This window comes from Limanda limanda, chromosome 10, assembly GCF_963576545.1.
Source record: "Limanda limanda chromosome 10, fLimLim1.1, whole genome shotgun sequence".
In the NCBI taxonomy this organism is placed as follows: Eukaryota; Metazoa; Chordata; class Actinopteri; order Pleuronectiformes; family Pleuronectidae; genus Limanda; species Limanda limanda.
The window spans coordinates 14,976,633-14,997,310 of NC_083645.1; the positions used below are offsets into that span (position 1 = coordinate 14,976,633).

Sequence of the window (20,678 nt, forward strand, 5' to 3'; positions counted from 1 at the left end):
TCTTTAAATAAATAAGTAATTAACCAATGACAGAACTTGTACCTCCTCTTTTCTTGCTGAACTCTGCAGTGTCCCTTTCGACCACTAGTCAGCAGTAGCAGGTGCCCTGATCCATCAGCAGAAGAGAGGAGATATTTATTGTTCCAGCAGGGACGTTACATCGAGCTTTCCCCCTGAGCCCAGTTTAAAAACATGTAAAACGCCATCACTACAGCTTCGTGTCTGTCCCCTCAGCTCAGAGCGGAGGATTGATGGCTCCCCTGACTCAACTGCAGGCCACACATGCTGTGACGCAGTAATGTAGTTCATAAATATCGACCACAGAGCTGCAATGGCAGGTATAAATCCTAACGGTATAAATCCTTATGTCCTGTGGAAGATAATGGGGGCGATGGAGGGAGGCGGCCGACTACAAGAAACAAATGAAACTGCTGACACTCACCATGCTGCATCGGACTACAGCAGGTTCACAGAATAGAGTAGAATAGAAAATAATGGATGTTGTGTCAGTGCAGACGAGATTATAAATGTGTGTGTGTGTGTGTGTGTGTTTGTGTGTGTATTTGAATAACCTTTGACCTACTTTTTATGTCTAAATTGAATTCCTTCAAAGACAAAGCTTCTCTTCTTTCTGAGGTTCGAAAACAAGATCCAAATGAAAACAGTTAAAGACAGTTAAAAAGGCAACCTCATAATATGCGTCATTTTTCCCCACACAATCATATCGAAAAGTTAAATACATATTTCCATTGCATATGGTCGCCTGCCTCTGACCGTCTGTGCGTGTTCAAACACACGTATGTCTACATGAACTTGAGGTTTGTCTTGCAGAGAAGAATTAATTAATATTGATCTGCGACTACAGAATGAAGCGGCCTGTAATGTCGGCTCTGGCCGAACAGACTGCAGAAGCCTGTGTCTCTTGTTTATGACCGATCATCATCATCCCTGGCTCCCTCTATCATACCGCTCTCTATCTGTCCCTCTCCCTCCACCCATCCACTTTTATCTCTTTGGTCACGCTTCATGATCAGACATGGAGACCACAACACAGTCTCTCTCTCAGCCTGACTTATCTGATTCTAACCTTCAGCTCTCTTGACTCTTGGAGAACAGGCCTGGTTGTGCACTCCTCCACTGACACTCGATTTGTTGAGGTTGTGCCTGTGAATCAGTATAAAGACAATAGTTATTGTATTTAAGTCACTTGGGTTGGCAGCTGAGGGTAGAATCTACAGTGAGCAGCCAGACATATGGATATAACGTATAAGCAATGATTAATTTCCATAAACTCTTAATAACTAACAGTCCAACTATAATACGGTTGTTTGTTGCAGCTCTTTCTCAGTTTTCTGTTTTCCGTTAAAGCTCTTTTGTGAGACATCTAAGCCACCATAGAAACCTCAGAGGACAGACGGACAGAGACATCAGTCTGAGACACGTGACACATTGAGGCTTCTCATAGCTGACAGCTACAGCAGATACAGGGCATGTTACACAGGGAACTGCACATGTAACTTAACCAGACAAATTGTACGAACATTTTTAAGTTCGAAAGAAAATTCAAAATTTAATAATTAATTATTCCTTAATTAATTTTGAGTTGATGTGCGCCAAAAGGCCTGATTCAAAAATAATGATCTGACCCAATCATCCATGGCACTTATTAATGCAACAGAAAAATTATAAAATCAATAATCCGACTCTCCGGAACTTCTAAGGAACCAACAACAACATCCCATAACCCCTCTGACCCTCCACGACCTCAGGCTCTCTCTTAATGGAAATTGATGCAGATGTCAAGTATCTAATATATGAGTCAAAGCACGGGAGGCTGGGGGCACAGAGCGGTAATTGCTGAACCCGACCCTAATTCAGTGGCTGTCACTATATTATAGGATTAAGTCAATATTTGAGTGTGTGTGTGTAAAATTATGTTTACTGGAAAAGGCAGAGAAGAGTCTTTGCTGGAGGCATCAGCAGTTTCTGAGTTCTAACTAATCAGGGAACTTTAAATATCCATTCTGACACGAATGGAATCAGAAATTTCAATTTATTTGGATAATTGGGATAATAAACTACCAATACAAAACCTTCTAATGCATGTATTGTTGGTGATTTTGTTTCCAAATCTCTGATTTTCTCTCATTAGCAACTTTAATTCTTACTATTATGGATAATGCTACAATTAATAAGCTGTAATCTCTAACAAACTAATACCGATTCATCAGATTTGCTTGTTGCTTTCATTTCCCTTTATTGATCTAGATAGCAAGACATCACATACCATCACAGTTCCTTCTTGTAAATCTTCGTATTTTTTGTCAAGACCAAAGACTGTATATAAAGATGGATGACATGTCTACACAATGCAGAAATGAAGCCAAACACTTCCAGATACGAATGCTGGACAGGAACGCAGCCATCTCACCATTTGGAGCCAGAGTCTGCAAAGTAGTAATTAGGGGACAGAGCCGCGGTAGAGGTCCCACCGACACACATTCTCGACCAATCGTGAGTAAGGCTCAGCTGTCAATCCTGATGTTTGACCCCATTGTAGCATCAACTAACTAATTAAAACCAGACTTAGTGGAAACATGAACACTCTAACAAACATCACAAGAACTGCCTAAAATGACAGAAACCTTCTTTTAGAAACAGTTTGGTCCATGTCCTGCCCACTAACATGGAGGAGGGGGGGGGGGGGTTATGACCTATATTGCAGCTAAGAGAGTTTGACTTCACTTGGGGAGTCATGCTGTCCATCTTTATATACTGTCAGGACAGACAAAATTCAACAAGTCACGCAACATTATTGGCCAGTTTGAGGAAACAAAGTTATACTTAGTTGAATTTCCTGTAAAAAGAAATGCTGCTGGATTAGTTCACCTTTTCCTTGGCTTAAATTGGAAGCAGTGACAGCAAGTGCGTTATGATGGTGACCAGTACACAGCCCCTAAGGAAACATGGGCATAAAAAAATAGATGAAAGTTTTCTTCCAGAAAGTATTGCATGCACACACATTTTAGAAAAATATGATTTAGCATAATTTTGAGGATTTTTTATTAGTAGCAATTTGTAACTCCGACCGAGTAGATTGCTTGGGGAAACTTTTCTTTCTTTTTTGCCCATGTACCCTTCGCCGCTCCGTAGACCAGTTATAGTACAAATAATCATAGAGCACAGATTCAAGTAATGTAGCAAGTACAGTATAATGAAGACGGAGCAAGTGAAGAGTCAGACCCGTTGGTTAATTTGCTCAAGGTCAGTGTATAAAATACTGTACAATATTATTGCTGCTGGTTTCCTTGGTGATTGATACTGACGAGCATGGCTTTGATGACTTGAGCGAATACTGTACCTTTATCCAAAAAGGCATGGTGAGCAACAACAGCCTTATGGCCACTGGTTTTCAGTTTTGTATTGTTTATCTCTACATTGTTATAACCCCCCCTCCGTTTTACACATATCAACACTTTGACATGGATTGGATCAGTTTGTCTCACCCGGCTGACAGTGAGGTGTAAACACTCCAACAGTTTGCTGTATTGTGTCCTAATTTTCAAGGCAAATATAAGAAATTCATACAGCATGTGTGCTTTAGGCAAAGGGAAATTAGAGTTGATCTTCTATGGACGGTACATAGTAGGAACTCTTGATGTTCCTTGATATGAGGCCCTTATCTGCAGAGGCTCTCTGAGGCTTTGTCTGTCTCTGGGTGTTTTCCCTCCAAGTTTAAATACAGAAATTATAACAGTGTAGTATGCATGCTGGCCCCATAGTGTCCTGTGGGGCCATTTGATTTAGATACAGAGAGATGGTTCAGGACAAAATTGCAAAACAAGTCTGTTCTAAACAGAAAAAAAGTCCTGAGTTGCTGTTAGAGGATAAAGCTCTGATATGTGACAGGGGTGACACTGGAAAAGGCTGATATATATTTATCCCCCAAGCAACAGCATCACGGCTGAAGGTGGTTTAATTTCACATTTTGAATTAAAAGATAATTCTGGTTTATTTTAACTTGAGATCAAGATTATGTCCACTGAACAATTGGCCCTAACTATGAAAATGTGTTTGTTATGAAACAGAATGATCCTTTAAGTTATCTGAAATAAATAGATATAGTTTCTCTGTGAATGACAGCTGAGTCATGATGATGCAGGATGAATGGGGCAGGGGATGGAGGTCTGGAGGAGAGCAGGTGGTGGTTGAGGGATAAAGTGCATCATAATCATTTCCCAGTGAGAGTGGCATGTGAGGCGGACGTGTGAGTTTGTGTTAAAATGTTATCAGAGTTCTCTTTCAAGGGCGTGGGGCAGGGGAGGGGGACTCAAAGTTCATGTCCGGGTCATGTTGGGATCAAAAGTTTCATTTATGGTCCACTTCATCAGCAATGGGGATGTTGTAAGTCTGGAACAGAGGCTGCATGAAGAGGCCTAGCGTCCCGACCACGCACACACACACAAAGATCCACAGGAAGAGACGATCGATCACCATGGCCACGTACTTCCAGTCTTCAATGATCTGCAGAGACAAAGGGAAGTTATACAATACGTATTTTCACTGTTTATACTGCCAACACAACATTGCAAGGATGTAATGAGTTAATTAGTAATCAGCCCTCAACGGACAGTTCAGCTGAAGCTGCGGAAATTCTCATCACATAAAAAAGAACATATTTGGCAAATTGAAATAAAAAAAAAGGTGAGAGATCATCAAAATTGTTACAATTCTTCCATAGAGGGATGGTAATGTCTGTACTTAATTGCATCTTAATCGGTTCTATACTTATTAAAGCATTTTACTCAGAGCCATAAATGTCCCCCTTATCGTAGCACTTCAGGAAAAGTCATGGGGTCACCGTGTAATTACTGTCTATACAATTGCCATTATCACACGCACACACACATACGCAGACACCTTCCAAACACCCTACCCCTTCATCATCATCCTCGCTCTTCATCTTCTCAGCGATGTATCTCACTCCATCCACTGCGTCCTCCACATCAATGTTAGACTTGAGAGTCAGCCTCTTTCTGAACTCTGTGTTCTCTGACAAGTCGCTGACCTTCCAGCCGTAGTGTTTGGCTGAATCCTCATTGACAAAGAAGGACGAGGAGGAATCGGCCATTCCCACGGCGCTTCCCATCCCTCCATCTGCTCCACGCATTTTCTGGTCAGAGTACGATCGCTGCTGGTGTTTTTTCCGGAACTTCTCGCGAATGTTGGAGCTACCAGGTCTCCGCATGAAGAGGTAAGTGGGAAGCCGGTATAAGAAGATACGCTTGACCCAGGGAGGCATGGTGTGCGTACTGGGGGCCCGGTGGTGTACATTGAGCACGCAAACGCTGGTTACAATGGAGAAGGTGACCAGCACCATCGAAAACATTAGGTACTTCCCGATAAGAGGCACTGCTAAAGACGTAGGTGGTACAATCTTTGAGATCAGGAGTAAAAACACAGTGAGGGCCAGAAGGACGGAGATACAGAGAGTCATCTTCTCACCACAGTCTGACGGGAGGTAGAAAACCAGAATGGCCAGGGATGTTATCAGGATGCAGGGAATGATCAGGTTGATGGTGTAGAACAGAGGTTTTCTCTTGATAATAAAGTCATAGGTGATGTCCAGGTACCTGATATCATTCGGGTCTTCATTCTTTCGTCCGGGCAATGAAACAATATCCCACTCGCCACTGGGTTTGAAGTCGTCACGTGAGGCAAAGTCACTGAGAAGGATGAGGTCGATCTCCGTGTGGTCGTAGGTCCAAGAGCGGAACTTCAGGGTGCAGTTCTGCTGGTCGAAGGGGAAGTCACGGACTTCAATTTTACAAGCAGACTTGTAGATGGCTGGTGGAAGCCAGGCTACCTCACCGTTGTTGGAAACCACAGCATTAGAATAGAAGGAGACTTCGTAGGTCCCATCGGCACTGATGGAAGGGAAACGTGGGAAACAAGTAAAAGAAAGGACAAAGGTAAAGGTCAAGTCAATGCACTCAAAACAGACTGCTGGAAGGATAATTATTATTATTAAAGTAAATTGTATCAATTTTTCAGTCCTGTAGAGCACACAACATATTAAAGTGACATAAACCTAAAATGTAATGATGAGAAGGATGGAGTAGAACTGTTCCTCCTGTGGACATTTTTAAACTTATGTCATACATCAGAGAACATAAAAGCAAGTGGCCCACGTTGTCATACTGACATTTAAGGTGCATTGATGCATCATCATCAACTCATGCATTGAGAAACAAACAAGAAAACACCTTAATTGGTATTTTTAGCCAAAATAAATAGTCAACGCAGGTCTTAGTATTTCCAACGTAACACAGAGTTTGTGATGTCACAAAACTAAGAAACCAATCCTGTCAACTTGTGGGCGGGGCTCAGTAGTTGGGGAAAGGCTCCTCACCTGCAGGTGAGCTGTGAGGTTGGGGAGACGAGGTCATATCAGCATGTTCAAGGTGTAGTGTTACATTCAAGTCATTTTAAAGCCATGAGGGGACATTTTTCATGAATATGTAACTGGGGAACAAAGAGTTTTAAGGGGTATAATAAGCTACCAGAGTGGGACGCCATGTTATCATCCAATAGTCTAGTAATATAATGTGTATGTACTAAAACTTGCTACTGTGGAAAATGTACGTTACCTTTGAAACAAGCCAAAATGTAACCATGCATAAGTACGCATGTGCATTAAGCCTATGGCAACATTACATCATGTGGTTAAGTGTTGCATTGGCCACTGAAGAGCAATCCCACAATCCTGCTGGAGCTTCCTCCTAATAATAAACCACAGTGGAGTGTTTTGGCATCTGACGATACTTTAAACTTGTGCTTCTATTAAAGACTTACTGGATCTTATTTCATGATTTCGCCCGCGCAGGATGCAAAACGTACCCTTTGGTCTTATAGTGCAGTTATAGGTTGAACGTCTACTAATAGTGAGAAGTGTAAGATCATAATTGCAACACAACACATGTGCATTAATTCAATTGAGCCTTACTCGTCAACCATGCAGCCGATGAGTGAGGCAGTGATGCTGAGGCGTGAACATTAACAATGGAGTCTGTCCCGCAGCAACATCTTGAGGCAAACAGCTGAGTTGACTTTACTAAATTAATTTACTCCACTAACTGATGGCGTGTTGAGAAAAGGATTTCTTGTCTGTCACCATGTGTCTCTCAGCCGGTGACGTGGAACATGCAACAGCTCTGTGTGAGCTGAAGGTTACAGGACGTCTTTTGTCGTCCCAGGTGAAGAACTCGCCCCGGGACACATGCCAGCAATATGGCAACAACCGCCCACCCCCCTCACCACCTCAAATCTGCTGAGCCTGACTTTTTCTTCTTCATCTCACCGAGGCTGCAGGTGATGCATTATAGATAAGTGGCCTATCAATTATAAAGCAGGTCAGGAATCCAACCATCACACTCAGTCTCTAATGCTTTGGAGCTGCTGTGAATATGCAGACGTATCAAAAATGCAGAGGCCCCCACCTGCTCACTGTGGGTGTGCAGCCCCTGACCTGGTCAGAGATCTGAACCTGAAGTGGGGAAGTAGTGCTGATCATTTCCCAGCATTTTGCCTCTTGAGCCTTTCTGCTGCTTACATGGTCTTTAGCTGACCAGCAGTCTGTGATCGGCCGGGATAAATGGTGAGGTAACACTGATGATGACCAGAACACAAGCCTGTTACAACATCTCAGTCTCAGGTTTACATTATACACTTGACCTTTGACACAGGAGTTTGGAAAACATTCTCACCACAGGTCTTTTTAGTGGACAATCTTATCATTGATATCACATCGTCTTCATCAGCAGATTGATAAGACTCAATTACCGTGGAATTTCAAAACTGAAACTTGGTTTAAAAGTATGTGCTGATGACTGGCAGCTTGAAAGTGATCTTGTGATGAGATCTAGTTAAAGGCTGAAGCAAAGAGAAATGTTTGAAGTTTTCTTTCAAAGACATTCACTGAACTGGCTTTTTGAACTAGCGGCAGTCTGTTCTAGAACTTTGAAGCGAAATTTACAAAAGCTGCATCTCAGATTTTCTTTTGGCAGTTAGACTTGCAGCAGATGATCTCAGTGTTGTTGAGGGGACAAAGTTAAAGAATCGTTTCAGCTTTGTATTTTACATTCCAGTGGAACTTACATGTTTTAAAATTGTATTATGTAGAAAGTAACATGCCTTGGTTATGGTTAGACATTTTGTCATTTATCTTTTTGTGATAGGACAGAATTTTGTGTAGAGAGAGTGGTGGAAGCTTTGGTCAGAGCCCAACCTGTGGCGGGAAGGTGAGCTAACCAGATGAGCTAACCAGATGAGCTAACTGGATCCCCACTGGTTTTCCTACTAGATGTGAATCAGCAACCAGAAGAAAACCATTGCAAATGTAAAAACACAGTGAAGATCTTTCCTGTAAGTGATTCGTGTATGAACTACAGTTTAGTCAAGATTGACAGATGAGGTGAGACCTTTGTGTCTGTCAGCAAACGCTCTAGTGGAAAAATGGAGTGCAGATAATTTCTCTATGAATTTCTTATTAAGATTCTCCTGTATTGATTTTTCCTTGCAGCCATCACAGCCGCACGATGATGTTAAGATGTGCACGCAAAGTAAAAATAATCTTACTCCAGTGTTTGGATCATTCACGCTCGATATGCAGGAACTCCAGTCTCTCAACAACTTTATCTCTGCAAAATCTGTCAACTCTCGTCCCTTAAAAGATCAGTGATTATCATGAGCCTGCAGAGTCTTGACCATGTTAACAAGGTTTTAATGCTTGTGTTCATTATCCTGAAAGAGGTGACAAGGGGCTAAGACAGAAGAAGTAAGTAGACAGAAGGAATAAGAGGATAGAAGGTATACATTTTAGGCAAATTGGGTTTTCTGTGACCATTACAGATCTGTTCTTTTAATCACTTAGCGTTTTACAGACACACTAATTGTGTGTGTCATGAGGCAGACGTACTTGTTGTAGAGGACGATGTCTGGCAGCCAGATGTTTTGTGACGGGAGGCGGATTTTCTTGATGCCCTCGTATTCCTCGGGGTCCCACATTAATCTGTAGTCATTCCATACCTGAGGGCCAATTCCAAGACAAACCAACAATATGAATATATTCAAAAGCCACACAACACAGGCACACATAACTACAGATGCATGCATATAAATGACATACAAACAAATTCAAGGACAGTCAGTTTATGCCTGACTGGCTATTTAAAATTCATTTAAAAACTAGAAATGTACTCAGTAGAGCACAAACCTCCGCTCAGTTCATATATATTCAATCAGGTTCCACGAAAATTCGCAAATTCATAAATATCAGTTCCTTAACGTGTCAGAGTTTTGGGTTTTTTTCCAAAGCATCCATGCAGTAATTCTTGAATAACATTGCTTAACAATAACAAACAGGGGTGAGGACAGAGTCTCCTAAGTGGAGTTAAAAGCAGCACACGAACATTTCTCCTGCAAACATGTGTTGGTGTGCTGTGCCACTACGAGGAAGTGCCTTGTTGTGGCCTGACCTCACACAACACACGCAAAAACACACACTTACAAAAAAATAAATGTCACAAACCTGAGTGAGCCAACAGTTTGTGGTCATGATCTGCTCCCTCTCATTCTGAAACACAGGAACAGACAAAGATGGTTTATTAATGTCCAAAAAGCACTTTACAGTTAAGGTTATTGCCATTACTTTTTCTATCAGTGGCAATTGGGGGTTCAGCATCTTGATGGGGAACCGCCGACCCTCTGGTTAGAGGACTAGGACAGCTTGTGTGTGTGTTTGTGTGATTATGTGTGAATATTTGTATCCTCACCACATTGATCAGCTGGGCGAGAGACACTTGGATGTAAATGGCGACCTGCTGACTGTTGTTGACAGCCGGTCTGATCAGCTTGTTGTAGCGCTCCGGTGCCAACAGGTGACTCACCAGCCGCTCCTCCACCTCCGCACACAAGGCAGCTGAAAACAACCAAGATGTTAAACTTCAGCCAGAACAACTGCATCAACAGAAGATATGGGGAGAAAAAATGTGTGTTCTACTTTCATTATGTCGCTGTGCAACTGATAACGTGTGGTGACTGGACACCGGGGGGGCACTCGTCTCTGTATAAACCTCGGATTAGGCCGGCCACCTTGTGTTGACCTTTCCAGTTCCACAGTTCTGGTTCATAATGTTTTAATCGACTCATGTTTTGCTCTGTTGAGTCAGAACAGGTTAAAGTGGGTGCGATGTCGACTAAATCGTGGGTGTAATAGTGAGTCTCACGGTTGGATGAAGCCCAAAGCCTCAGTGAACATTTGAACAGAGGTGAAAAGTAGCTGGTTCATCCAGAACTTTTTGACTTTGAATTTTAAAGTCAAGAGAATAAATCACAACTCTTGAACAAATGGATTGAGGAAACACTTGACACCAACATGTGGACTTCCTCTGACTTTCAAAACTGCCTTCTCAGTCGGCTCTCTGCTCAGATCACTGCTGACCCTCTTGTTGATCACGGTTAGACAAACCTCAGCGAAGCACGAACACACTCACGCCTGGAGCAGTGGTTGGTGAAGCGATGTTTAAATCTCGTGCCGTATGGTCGCGATAATTAGGTGCTGCAGCAATGTACCCAGCTGCATATCCTCAGATGTAATGAGTGTGTAATATGTGTGTGTGTGTGTGTGTGTGTGTGTGTGTGTGTGTGTGTGTGTGTGTGTGTGTGTGTGTGTGTGCGTAGGCAATCGCTCACACACAATGCATAGATCCTCTTTACCTTAACAACTTACCACTCAGGCATTTGTATGTGCACTGTATATGTTGAACGTTAATAACCCGTGCAATCTAAAGTTCATATGACTATAATGAGTCACATTTGTCCACACACACAAACACGCACACAGAACCACTTCAGGCCTGATAACCCAAACCCATGAAATCAACAAAGAACAGTGTCTGACTGGGTCACAGAGCTTCAGTGGCAGTGGTTGGTTTGGACTCTGCCAGAGATTTAGACATTTAAACTCAAGAAAAAACATGTGTCTTATTTTTAATGAATTAAGTGATTTCTTTCCAATAAAACTTCAGAACTGACCAAACAGAGAAACAAAGGTTGAACAAAATTTCATGATTCCAGTTCCTTGAGTTCTTAAAGATGTAACTTTTATCTGCATTCGCCTGAACCACAAATGGAAAATTCACTCAAGTGACATAGAGATTTAGTTTCAGCCGATATATTTAAAACATGCTTCACATAACATATGTTTTAATTTGATCTTTCAACCTCATCTTTACCCGTCTAGATCCAAATGTGAAAACAATTCAATATTGAGGGGAACAAGGAAAGTCTTTTTGAAAATTGTCACCACAGGTTTGTGGTGTTTGTGAGTCACGGCTGTTTTAAGGTGAGTCATCGAAGGCCTTATCAGACCACAGCAAGAGCAGGGACATCCTTGGTCTGATTTTAGGACCTAGAACCAACAGAAAATGGTGCAACATTGATTTTTGAGATCTCTGCCAGTAGATGACTAACAAGGACATCACTAATGACTTTCCATTACATCATATCACTGCACAGTTGATTGGATTTGGCAGTGGTTTCATTTCACCCACAAACATACAACGATTCAGTCAAACACTCGTACTGAAACAGCTGTGCAAACACTTCTGTTCTGACAGCAATGTACTTTTGTGCCGACATCTCAAAACTCACTTTACCATGAATATTGTTTATTTTAGCATTTTACTTACACTGAGTTTCAGCTATGCGCCCGGGGTGTCATATCAATATATATACCAGATAATTAGGGCTGCCACTAACGACTATTTTTCTATCGATTAATCGGACGACTATTTTATCGATTAGTCGATTAATCTAAACGACTAATTTTCCTCCAAAAAAATCAAATTGACCATTTCATTTCAGTTAATTTTATTTTGACAACAACAAACTGTATGTCATCGTATAATGCAGCACAAAACAAAATGTAAACAAAGGCTCAAATATTAAAGTGCAAAACTGTAGGTTTAAACTAGCAACTCCAACGTGATAAAAATAAATAAAAAAGAGGGCATATAAGTTAAGTCAGCAGTGCAACTCAAAAAGATATCAAAGTTTCTATTTAACCCCTTATCAAAATAAAAAAGTTATGTCTGCATATTAAACCAAGTGCAACAAGTTTAAAGTATAAGAAACAATGGTGTCCAGCTCAAAATCAAACTCAAACGTTAGTTAGACATGCGTGTTGTAATGTAAGAATGTCAGCATGTCCACATGTTCTGGACTCAGTCTAGCGGCCCCCCCTCCCCCCACGCGGGCGCCGTAGCTGAGGTGACGCGAGAAGGACCCGACTCGCGTCCAGGGCCACCGTCCGCACCTGCGACGGACACCGCCCCGCGGTCCAAGAGAAAGGAAGCCCCCGCACCAGCGACGCCGTGAAGCGCCGTGGACGAGGACCCCCCCCCCCCAAAAAAAAAACAACTTGAGGCGGGCCGCACACCGAGCCTCCGGCTGCGTGGAGGGGAGGGGGGCGCCGGGGCGACTGCTGCCCCAGCCGCGGCATGCATAGTCTATCGCGGCTGGTGCCCAGCGGTTTAAAAAAAAAATGCGTCGACGCATTTTATACGCGTCGACGCATTTTCAGCGTCGACGTAATCGATGACGTCGACGAATCGCGGCAGCCCTACAGATAATAAAATGTTTTCTGACACGTGTCAAGATCGAACTAAGGAGAAGAGACGCTGAGCTTTAACTGCAGGAGTTTAAGGTGTATTCTACACTTGGTCACTCTACATTAACCTCTACTGAACCTGCATCTGTGGAGGAGACGAGTCGTGTCCAGCGTCTGAGCAACTGTGACATGACACTGAGCCCCGAGGGTAAACGTCTTCAGAGAGCTTTGAAACACAGCGCTCGGTCGGCCCTGTCTGTCAGGATTAGACAGAGAAGAGAGACACATAAGCAGAACGAGACAACACACACAACGGCAAAGTCCGGGTGCGAGACAAAACAATCTGCAGATTAGTGTACAATCATCTGATAAGATGAAATAGGATCATGTCGCATTATGGTGATGATTAATGGAAAATCGAGGTGATTCATGGGTTTGAGCAGGGGCGGCTCCTGGCATAGGCGAAGTAGGCGGTTGCCTAGGGCGCAAAATGCCGAGAGGGCGGCACAAGGGACTGATTTATCATGACGTGACACATGCAATATAAACCAAAACATTCACATCACAACATCATCTTCTAAACCCGGGGACGCACCGGAGATAGAAGCGCAGCGAGGCGCCACGAAAGCTGTCCGCTTCCTTTCCGCGCCCATGTTAAATAATTGGGCTGTTCGCACCGGCAGCGTTGTGCCGGGAAGCTGCGGGCAGCGCCGCGGCCGGCTCGCGATCTGCAGCGAGGGTTCCGGGGTCTGTTCTATTTTTTTCGCTCGCTGCGAGCAAATCGGGCTGGAAAACACACTGAAAATTGATATATTTCAAACGATCTATCATGTCATTACAGATATGATGTCGGAAATGGCAACAGTGTTGTAAGTGCTGTTGTGGCGATCTCAGGGTATTCTGCCGTGACTTTAATCCAGGACACCGGCAGAGTTGTTTTCTCAAACATACTTTAAGGGCCGCCGTCATTTGTGATCTCGGGCAGCTGATCTTTTTCTTAAACAGACCTGCTGGATTCACCTGGTTTGTTGACAAATGGGTCCGACAAATACCGTGCTGGTTTGTGGTCAGCGAAAAAGTGACGTGACCGAGACGAGCGTCTTGACATGCATAAAGCATGAGTCATAACGCAGAGGATCCGGTAATTTTTCAAAATAAAACGGTTTTATTTTGAAAAACTACCGGATAATAGATAAAACAGAAAACATGTAAAATATTTATTCTTTCTGTGCGGCCCGGTACCAAATGACCCACAAATGGGCCTGTTGCCCTGTTGATTACAATAAATAGGTCTAAAAAATATATGTATTGTGTTCGACTGTTCAGTACTGTTCATATTCATTACATTTAAAAAGCAGACATAAAGGTAACTTAAAAGTTACTTTCCCTAGTAACTAATTACTTTTGATATACAGTAACTGGTGGGGTAAATCAATTACTTTTAAAAGAAGTGACTAGTAACTGTTACTAATTACTAATTTTCAGTAACTTGCCAAACACTGCTTAATCCACACATTTGTCAGTTGTGTCTAAACAGACAGAAACACACAAGCACATACTCTCTTGTGTGTGTGTGTGGGGAGGCGTGTTAGACTGTGGTAAGAGTTGAAGATGAGTCAAAAAAGGATTAAATTATCAGGTGCACGATTCAGAAAGCGCAGCAAAGTAGGGGAGGAGAAGAAAGAACAATATAGAGGTAGAATCACCCCAATTCATCATTAATGTTTATTTTTGTCGACATGACATGATATGCTGTCAGTACAGCTGAGTTCAGACTTTTTTATATTTTTATTATATATTTTTATTATTTTTTATAGCTTACAATTTTGTCTGTGTGTGCATCTGTATACAGTCCAAAAGTTCTTGGGGATGCATGACAATTTGCGTGTGTATGTTGGGGGGGGCGCCATTCTGAAACCCCGCCTAGGGCGCCAACATTGCCAGGGCCGGCCCTGGGTTTGAGCACGAGGGGCTCACAGCTCAGCACTAACTCATTGTTTGTGTGCAGTTTGGGTGTAAACTGCTTCCTATTGGAACACAGATTTCTTATGTTAATTAAAAGCAAATGAGGTTTTGAGCTTTTTGGCAGCCTGGGAGTTGAGACGACACTTTCTATTAATCCTGTTGGTCTCGCTCATTGTTCATCGTCTTTGTGCTCTCGTGGCTTTTTTATTTGAGGTTCGATAAAGAGCAGGAGATATTAAACCACAAAGCAGTGATGAAAAGATGAGCGGCCTTAAATGTCACAGTTTGTGGGGCGCTTGAGTAGTAAGTTATTCTACTGTCATAAGTATCTTTACTGCTAAAATAAAACAAAAAGCATCAATAAATGTCCATTGAATTGAAGGGCTAGTTTTACACAAATGTTTTAGTTTACTTTCATGATACTACAGGTATTATACAGCCTTTAAAAGCATTTGAATAGATTACACAAAAACAATAGAACGGAATTTCACAAACCTGGGAAGGATGTGAAAAAAATGTGTATGGATCCGGAATCATTTTCACATTGCGAGGGTGTTTTTAATCATTTTCACCATTTTCCCAAAGAATAATATATGGTATCCATGTGTTTTCAATTTGGTGCTGCTTGATTTTATTTATGGAAACTGTTGGATCTTGGCAGAGGTATGCACTTTACTGGGTTCCATTCAGTTTTCATAAAAACTCAAAAGGTGTTTGGTTTGTCCAGTCTGGGTTACTTTAAAAAAAAAATGGCGCACTCCGTAGAGAGGGCCCACTTTTGATGTAATTATATATATATGTAAGTATTTAAATATAAAAGGGCCCTTTCTAGGGAAAAGAAAACAACAATTTGTACAAATTAGATGAAACACACTAGTGAAAACATCAGTAGGAATATTTTATGTATATTTTCTGCCAGTAGATCCCTTTCACCTACATCTTACACACTGAACTTTTAACAATTCATTTTGGCTTACTTACTTGAGAGTCACTACCATTTTTTCAGGGGTTCATTCTCAGATCATACATAAATGTTTATAGTCTCATTTTGCAGTTTTAATATTTATCAGTCACATCGACAGGTGACCTGCACGTCTTGGATTTGGGATTTTTGTTTTAACTCGTCTTGCAGTGAAGCAAGTGAAGTAATGAACCACTATACCACACTAGTTTTAGATTTGAATTAATTTTTTGTTGCACAATAGGACAAACTACTGAGAGTAAAAAGGGTATGTGGCAATAATATGGTTACATTATTTAATCAATAAAGTTTTTGTAGGGTTTTTATTTCAACTACTCCAATTTTGAAGTTTCATAAGTTGTTAATAAATTCAATATGGCATGGATGTAGTCCCTTTCCAGAAGTGATCATTCTGATATAATCACTAGAGATCTACTGTAGCTAAAAAGAAAGAGCATGTGTAATGCTGGAGAAGGTTTTTCCACAACTCTAGCAACTTAAATATCACAAACCAACATTGGTATTGCGTTTCTTGTCAGTAGAGAACCTTTGTGATCCAGTGGGAAATTAAAATGACATCGGCGGAAGACATAAACAAAACAAACAAACTCTTGCCGACCCCCTCCCCCCCCACCTCTCCCCCCCCACACACACACAAAGTTGTGCAAAATGCAATAATTTAAGGTTGCTGTGTAAATACAGTAGATTTATTTTAAATTTCACATATTTAAAAGGGTATAATTTCATCTTGTCCGTATAGTGTAGTGGCTCCTGACTTCCACCCACTTCCTGTGATTTCTTCCTTCGAGAAATAATAGCTGCAGGCCGCCATGAAATTGTAAAGGGAGTGGTATAAAAATAAACCCCGCACAAAATATTAATAAAATGTGAAATACAAATGATGTCATGGGAAGGACCTAGGATGACGAGGAAGCACAATAAAGGCCACACAAAGTGGTGTAAAGGTTTTGGGTTTGACAGTGAATGGTGAAACGGTAGATGCGGCGAAAATGAGATGTGTATGAGGCTGATGTAAGAAGAATTAGAGAGTCAACCAGGAGGTCTCATCACACATGTATGCACGCGCGCACACACACACACACAAACACACACACTCACACAATCCTGTCTGCCTCGCTGCACTCTCCATACCTCAATAATTCATTGCTGCTAAAATAAAAATGCCATCATCTCACAAGCACTGAGAGTCAAACACAATTAAATATTATTCTCCAAGTCATCCTCAATCAGAGGGAATCAACATAAAATCTCCATCCCAACATATGGAAACTGTGCAAACAAACAAAATAACCTGTCAGACACACTGCTGCAGATGAGTCATGGCACGTTGTTTGACATCAGCGCAGAGTACAAAGAGAAATACGCATCAAAATTCCTAGGTTCTTTTCTTCAGGTGAATTATTTAGTGTGTTACCATCTGCTGTGGCCTTTCAGAGACCGAAACAGTTCAATTCAGCTTTCTTTGGAATTACTCAGGCCGTGAATCGGTCATTTTTATAAGACACCCATGTGCCATTCACTTCTGAGTTACAACAAGGCACTTCACATCGCTCAATGCCTGTGAGTGGTTTTGTTTTTAGCGTCTCGTTGGAATTTCTCTTGGTTGGCTGCCCTCAAACTGTTCATCACAGACAGCTCTACTGTCCACGAGGATAAATCAACAAATCTTTTTTTTTTTTTTTATCCATCACAACTTCCGTCTTGTGTCTTTCTGCTCTGCTTTGCTCTTGTCTTCTCAGCAGAAGCAGGACGAGGACAGAGGAGAGACGCAGGCAGCTGGATAAGCAACAAACGTCACATTCTGAGCTCCCACAGTTTCACCATTACATATTACTGCTGCTTAATTTTGCACTAGTTTCTTCAAATTTTCCTCTAATTTTCCTGCATTGAATGCAAACGTCTCCACATCTCTCCCTCTCTCTCTCTTGCTGTCTGCCTCTCTCTGCAACATCCAGCAAGTGAGCCAACACGGTGACTAGCAGCTAACTCTGAGGTGTTGACTTGCTGACACAGAGTCGTCTTGACCAACCACATGTCTGCAGTTATGAGAAAGCCGTTTTTAAACTCGAGAGAAACAACAACAACCTCACAATGACCCCGGGACAAGATTTAGAGCTGCATACTTCTGCCCACCCACATACAGGATAACGTTTCACCCAAGGGCTGCAGAAAAGCCAAGTCAGGGTCGTGTGAGGGTTTCGTGCAACATGCTAAACGCAGATAGCGTGTAATCCCCCCTCTCGCGCTCCTAGGCATTGTGCAAACATTTAATGAGCAAAACATTTCATCAGGAATACGTAGCTGTTGCACACATTAGCACATTTACGCCAGCATGCAGCTGATACTGAGAGAGACAGGAAGGGCAGAGAGACAGAGGAGTTATTGATGAGGAACTGAATACGTCAGAGAAGATACAGAATATGAGGAGGGGTCATGAACTAACTAAGATAGATGTGGAGAGGCGGTGGACTAGTGGCAGAAACATGGACTATGGGCAGAAAAGGTCTCTGGTTCGACTCCACGGAGAAACCACAAAAAGACGAACCTGGATTGATCTGTCCAAAAATCCAAGAGGATTCTCCCTACCCTGTCTAGTGCCCCTGAGCAAGGCACCTTACTAGCTGCTCACTGCTCTGTGTGTCCTACACCAGATAGGTTAAATTTCCCTAGAATTGCATGAGTATGTATGTGCATGTGTTTGGGACAAATAAATGTATCTTAAATGTATCTTAAGATGAATGTGGCGTCCAGGAAGAGAAACTGAGGAGAGTGAACAGGTTAGAGGAGAAGACGAGACACAGAATGAGACAAAGAGAAAATACATGTAAACAAAGTTGCAGCCTGGATTAAATCTTTTTACAGTTACAGACAGCGTAAGATTTGATTGGCCTGACGGAGTGACTATCATGCTATGGCATACCTTAACTGTAGTCATAGCACATGACAATGAAAGAGTCTTAGATGTGTAACAACAAAGAGCAGTAAAGAGGTAAAAGAAAGAGAAAATGAAGGGGGATTAACCAGAAGATGACTCACTTAACTTAAATATTGCAAAACTGCCGAAGGTTCATAACCGATAAGTTGATCTTGAGAGCAAATGTGCTCTTTAGATGAAACCTGGCAATAAATATCCTTGATAAAACAAGTTTTATAGAGATTTTAGTATTGCAGAAGTTTTGATGTATATAATACAACTTTAATTATGTGAATAGAAACAGAGAGAGTTAGAATTTCAAAAAGCAAATATTTGTTCCTTTGAACTTCCAGAATCACTGCCTGTGTTAATTCATATTTCTATCCTCTGTGCACAACCTTTATTATGTATTGCAGAGAGATCATCTCCAACTTAGGGCACTGTGAAAGAAACACACTAAAACTATTTGAACACACTCAATTAATTTGAGGACGCACACAGAGTGGGTTCTAGGACTGTTGACGCAGGTCGAGTGGACACAGTGAGATCACTTTTCAGCACCACGGACAGCTCCTCCTGTGCCTCCTCTGTAGAAACAGATTTCCTCATCACGTGGCAGGAGTCCACTGTGGGACACACTCCATTTTGATCTATCACCATCATCAGAGGGCCTTGACACACACACACTGCAGGTCATGAGATTCACCAGGAGCATTTAAACGTGTGTGTGTGTGCGTGCGTGCGTGCGTGCGTGTGTGTGTGTGTGTGTGTGTGTGTGTGTGTTTGTGTGTGTGTGTGTGTGTGTGTGTGTGTGTGTGTGTGTGTGTGTGTGCCCGTGTACCTGCGTGTGTGATGACCATCGAGGAGACTACAGTGCCAAATGGTTAAACGCAGCTATTGGATTTGTGGTTAAATGAAAGGTGAGGGCTGCTGGGAAACGTGTGCAATGGCAATGCACCCGTCTCCAATATCACAGCCATGCCTATTTAAAGCAACTCAGATCTCCGTAAAAACGAACAAGTCAGTTAATTGATACGTGCCGAATCACGTGTTCGATGCCACTTCCAGTCCCCACTAGCCTGCTTTCCCACTTTACACTGTTATTTATCATGTTAAAAATGAGGCTCAAACACTTCCCCGAAATATGAATGTATAAAACACAGAGATACTGAACTCTCTGATGTCGCAGTAGATTCAGTAATATCAGATGTCGTGGACAGAGCCTAGGGAGAGCCTTTTCACTGTGGACAGCCCAGGACTGTCAGATTAAAACACCACAAAGTTAAAACCTCCCTGTCCCGTTCCGTCCCGGTCCTGGAGGATTTGAGAGGATTACTCACTTGCCACGCTGAGAACCAGGAGAGCCAACGCTGCTTTCACCGGGTTTGCCATCGCTTCCCTCCCTCCTCCAGTGCGACGCACACACGCAAACTTGCAGCCGGGGCTCGGTTTCTCTTCTTCTCCCGCCTCGATGGGAAGTAAATAACGAAAACGAAAAGAAAAAAGAAAAAGGGGAAAGCACAGGGTGGGATTACTGCAGTTTCATTGCAGGGGAATCCCGCAGATGTGGAGCGGTCACTGAGGCTCTGAGGCACGGAGAGAGGAGCAGTGACTGAGGAGGATGGATGCAACGACCCCTCCGCTGCTCCTGGAGCTGTGCGCGCACCACCAGCCCTCCACACAGCACAGATTCCTCCTGAGCGATATTCAAAACGATTTTTTCTCCGGGAATATGGGTCAGGAGCCAGTGAAGCCAGTGGGGATACACGCCAGTTCTGTTCTCACCGGAGCGACCATTCTTACAGATAAAAGATTTACGCGTCCCGGTGCTCACATCGCCGCCCTGCCCGCCCCGTGCGCTCCCTCGTCGGGCGTCACTTTCACTCTGCGCCGTCTTGATGGACACAGTTTGACATGTGGGACAACAAACAGGAAGCGGCCAGAGTCAGAGATCCCCCCCCTCAGGAGAGCATCGACTGTCCTGAAGGCAACTCCATCCTCTCCAATCAAACGTCCATTAAATTTCCCTTTGACTTCATCAAAAGACACTTTTATGAAGCTCGGGGGGTGGGGGGGGCTGCTGCAGGAAATGGTTGGACTGAGGCCAGAAACTACAAAAAGAAGAGTTAATCTGTTAATCTGGAGAA

At 42.6% G+C, this 20,678-nt stretch overlaps 1 protein-coding gene across 1 annotated transcript; it reads right to left on the bottom strand.

Annotated features, from left to right (window-relative positions):
* Positions 1-4,368: 4,368 nt before the first annotated feature.
* Positions 4,369-19,923, bottom strand: LOC133011767 (neuronal acetylcholine receptor subunit beta-2-like). The gene is made up of 6 exons (XM_061079657.1): positions 19,872-19,923; positions 9,834-9,979; positions 9,590-9,634; positions 8,978-9,087; positions 4,937-5,927; positions 4,369-4,524 (listed from the first exon to the last, which is right to left on the bottom strand). Exons 1-6 carry the CDS (start codon positions 19,921-19,923, stop codon positions 4,369-4,371), a joined length of 1,500 nt encoding a protein of 499 aa, XP_060935640.1.
* Positions 19,924-20,678: the final 755 nt, after the last annotated feature.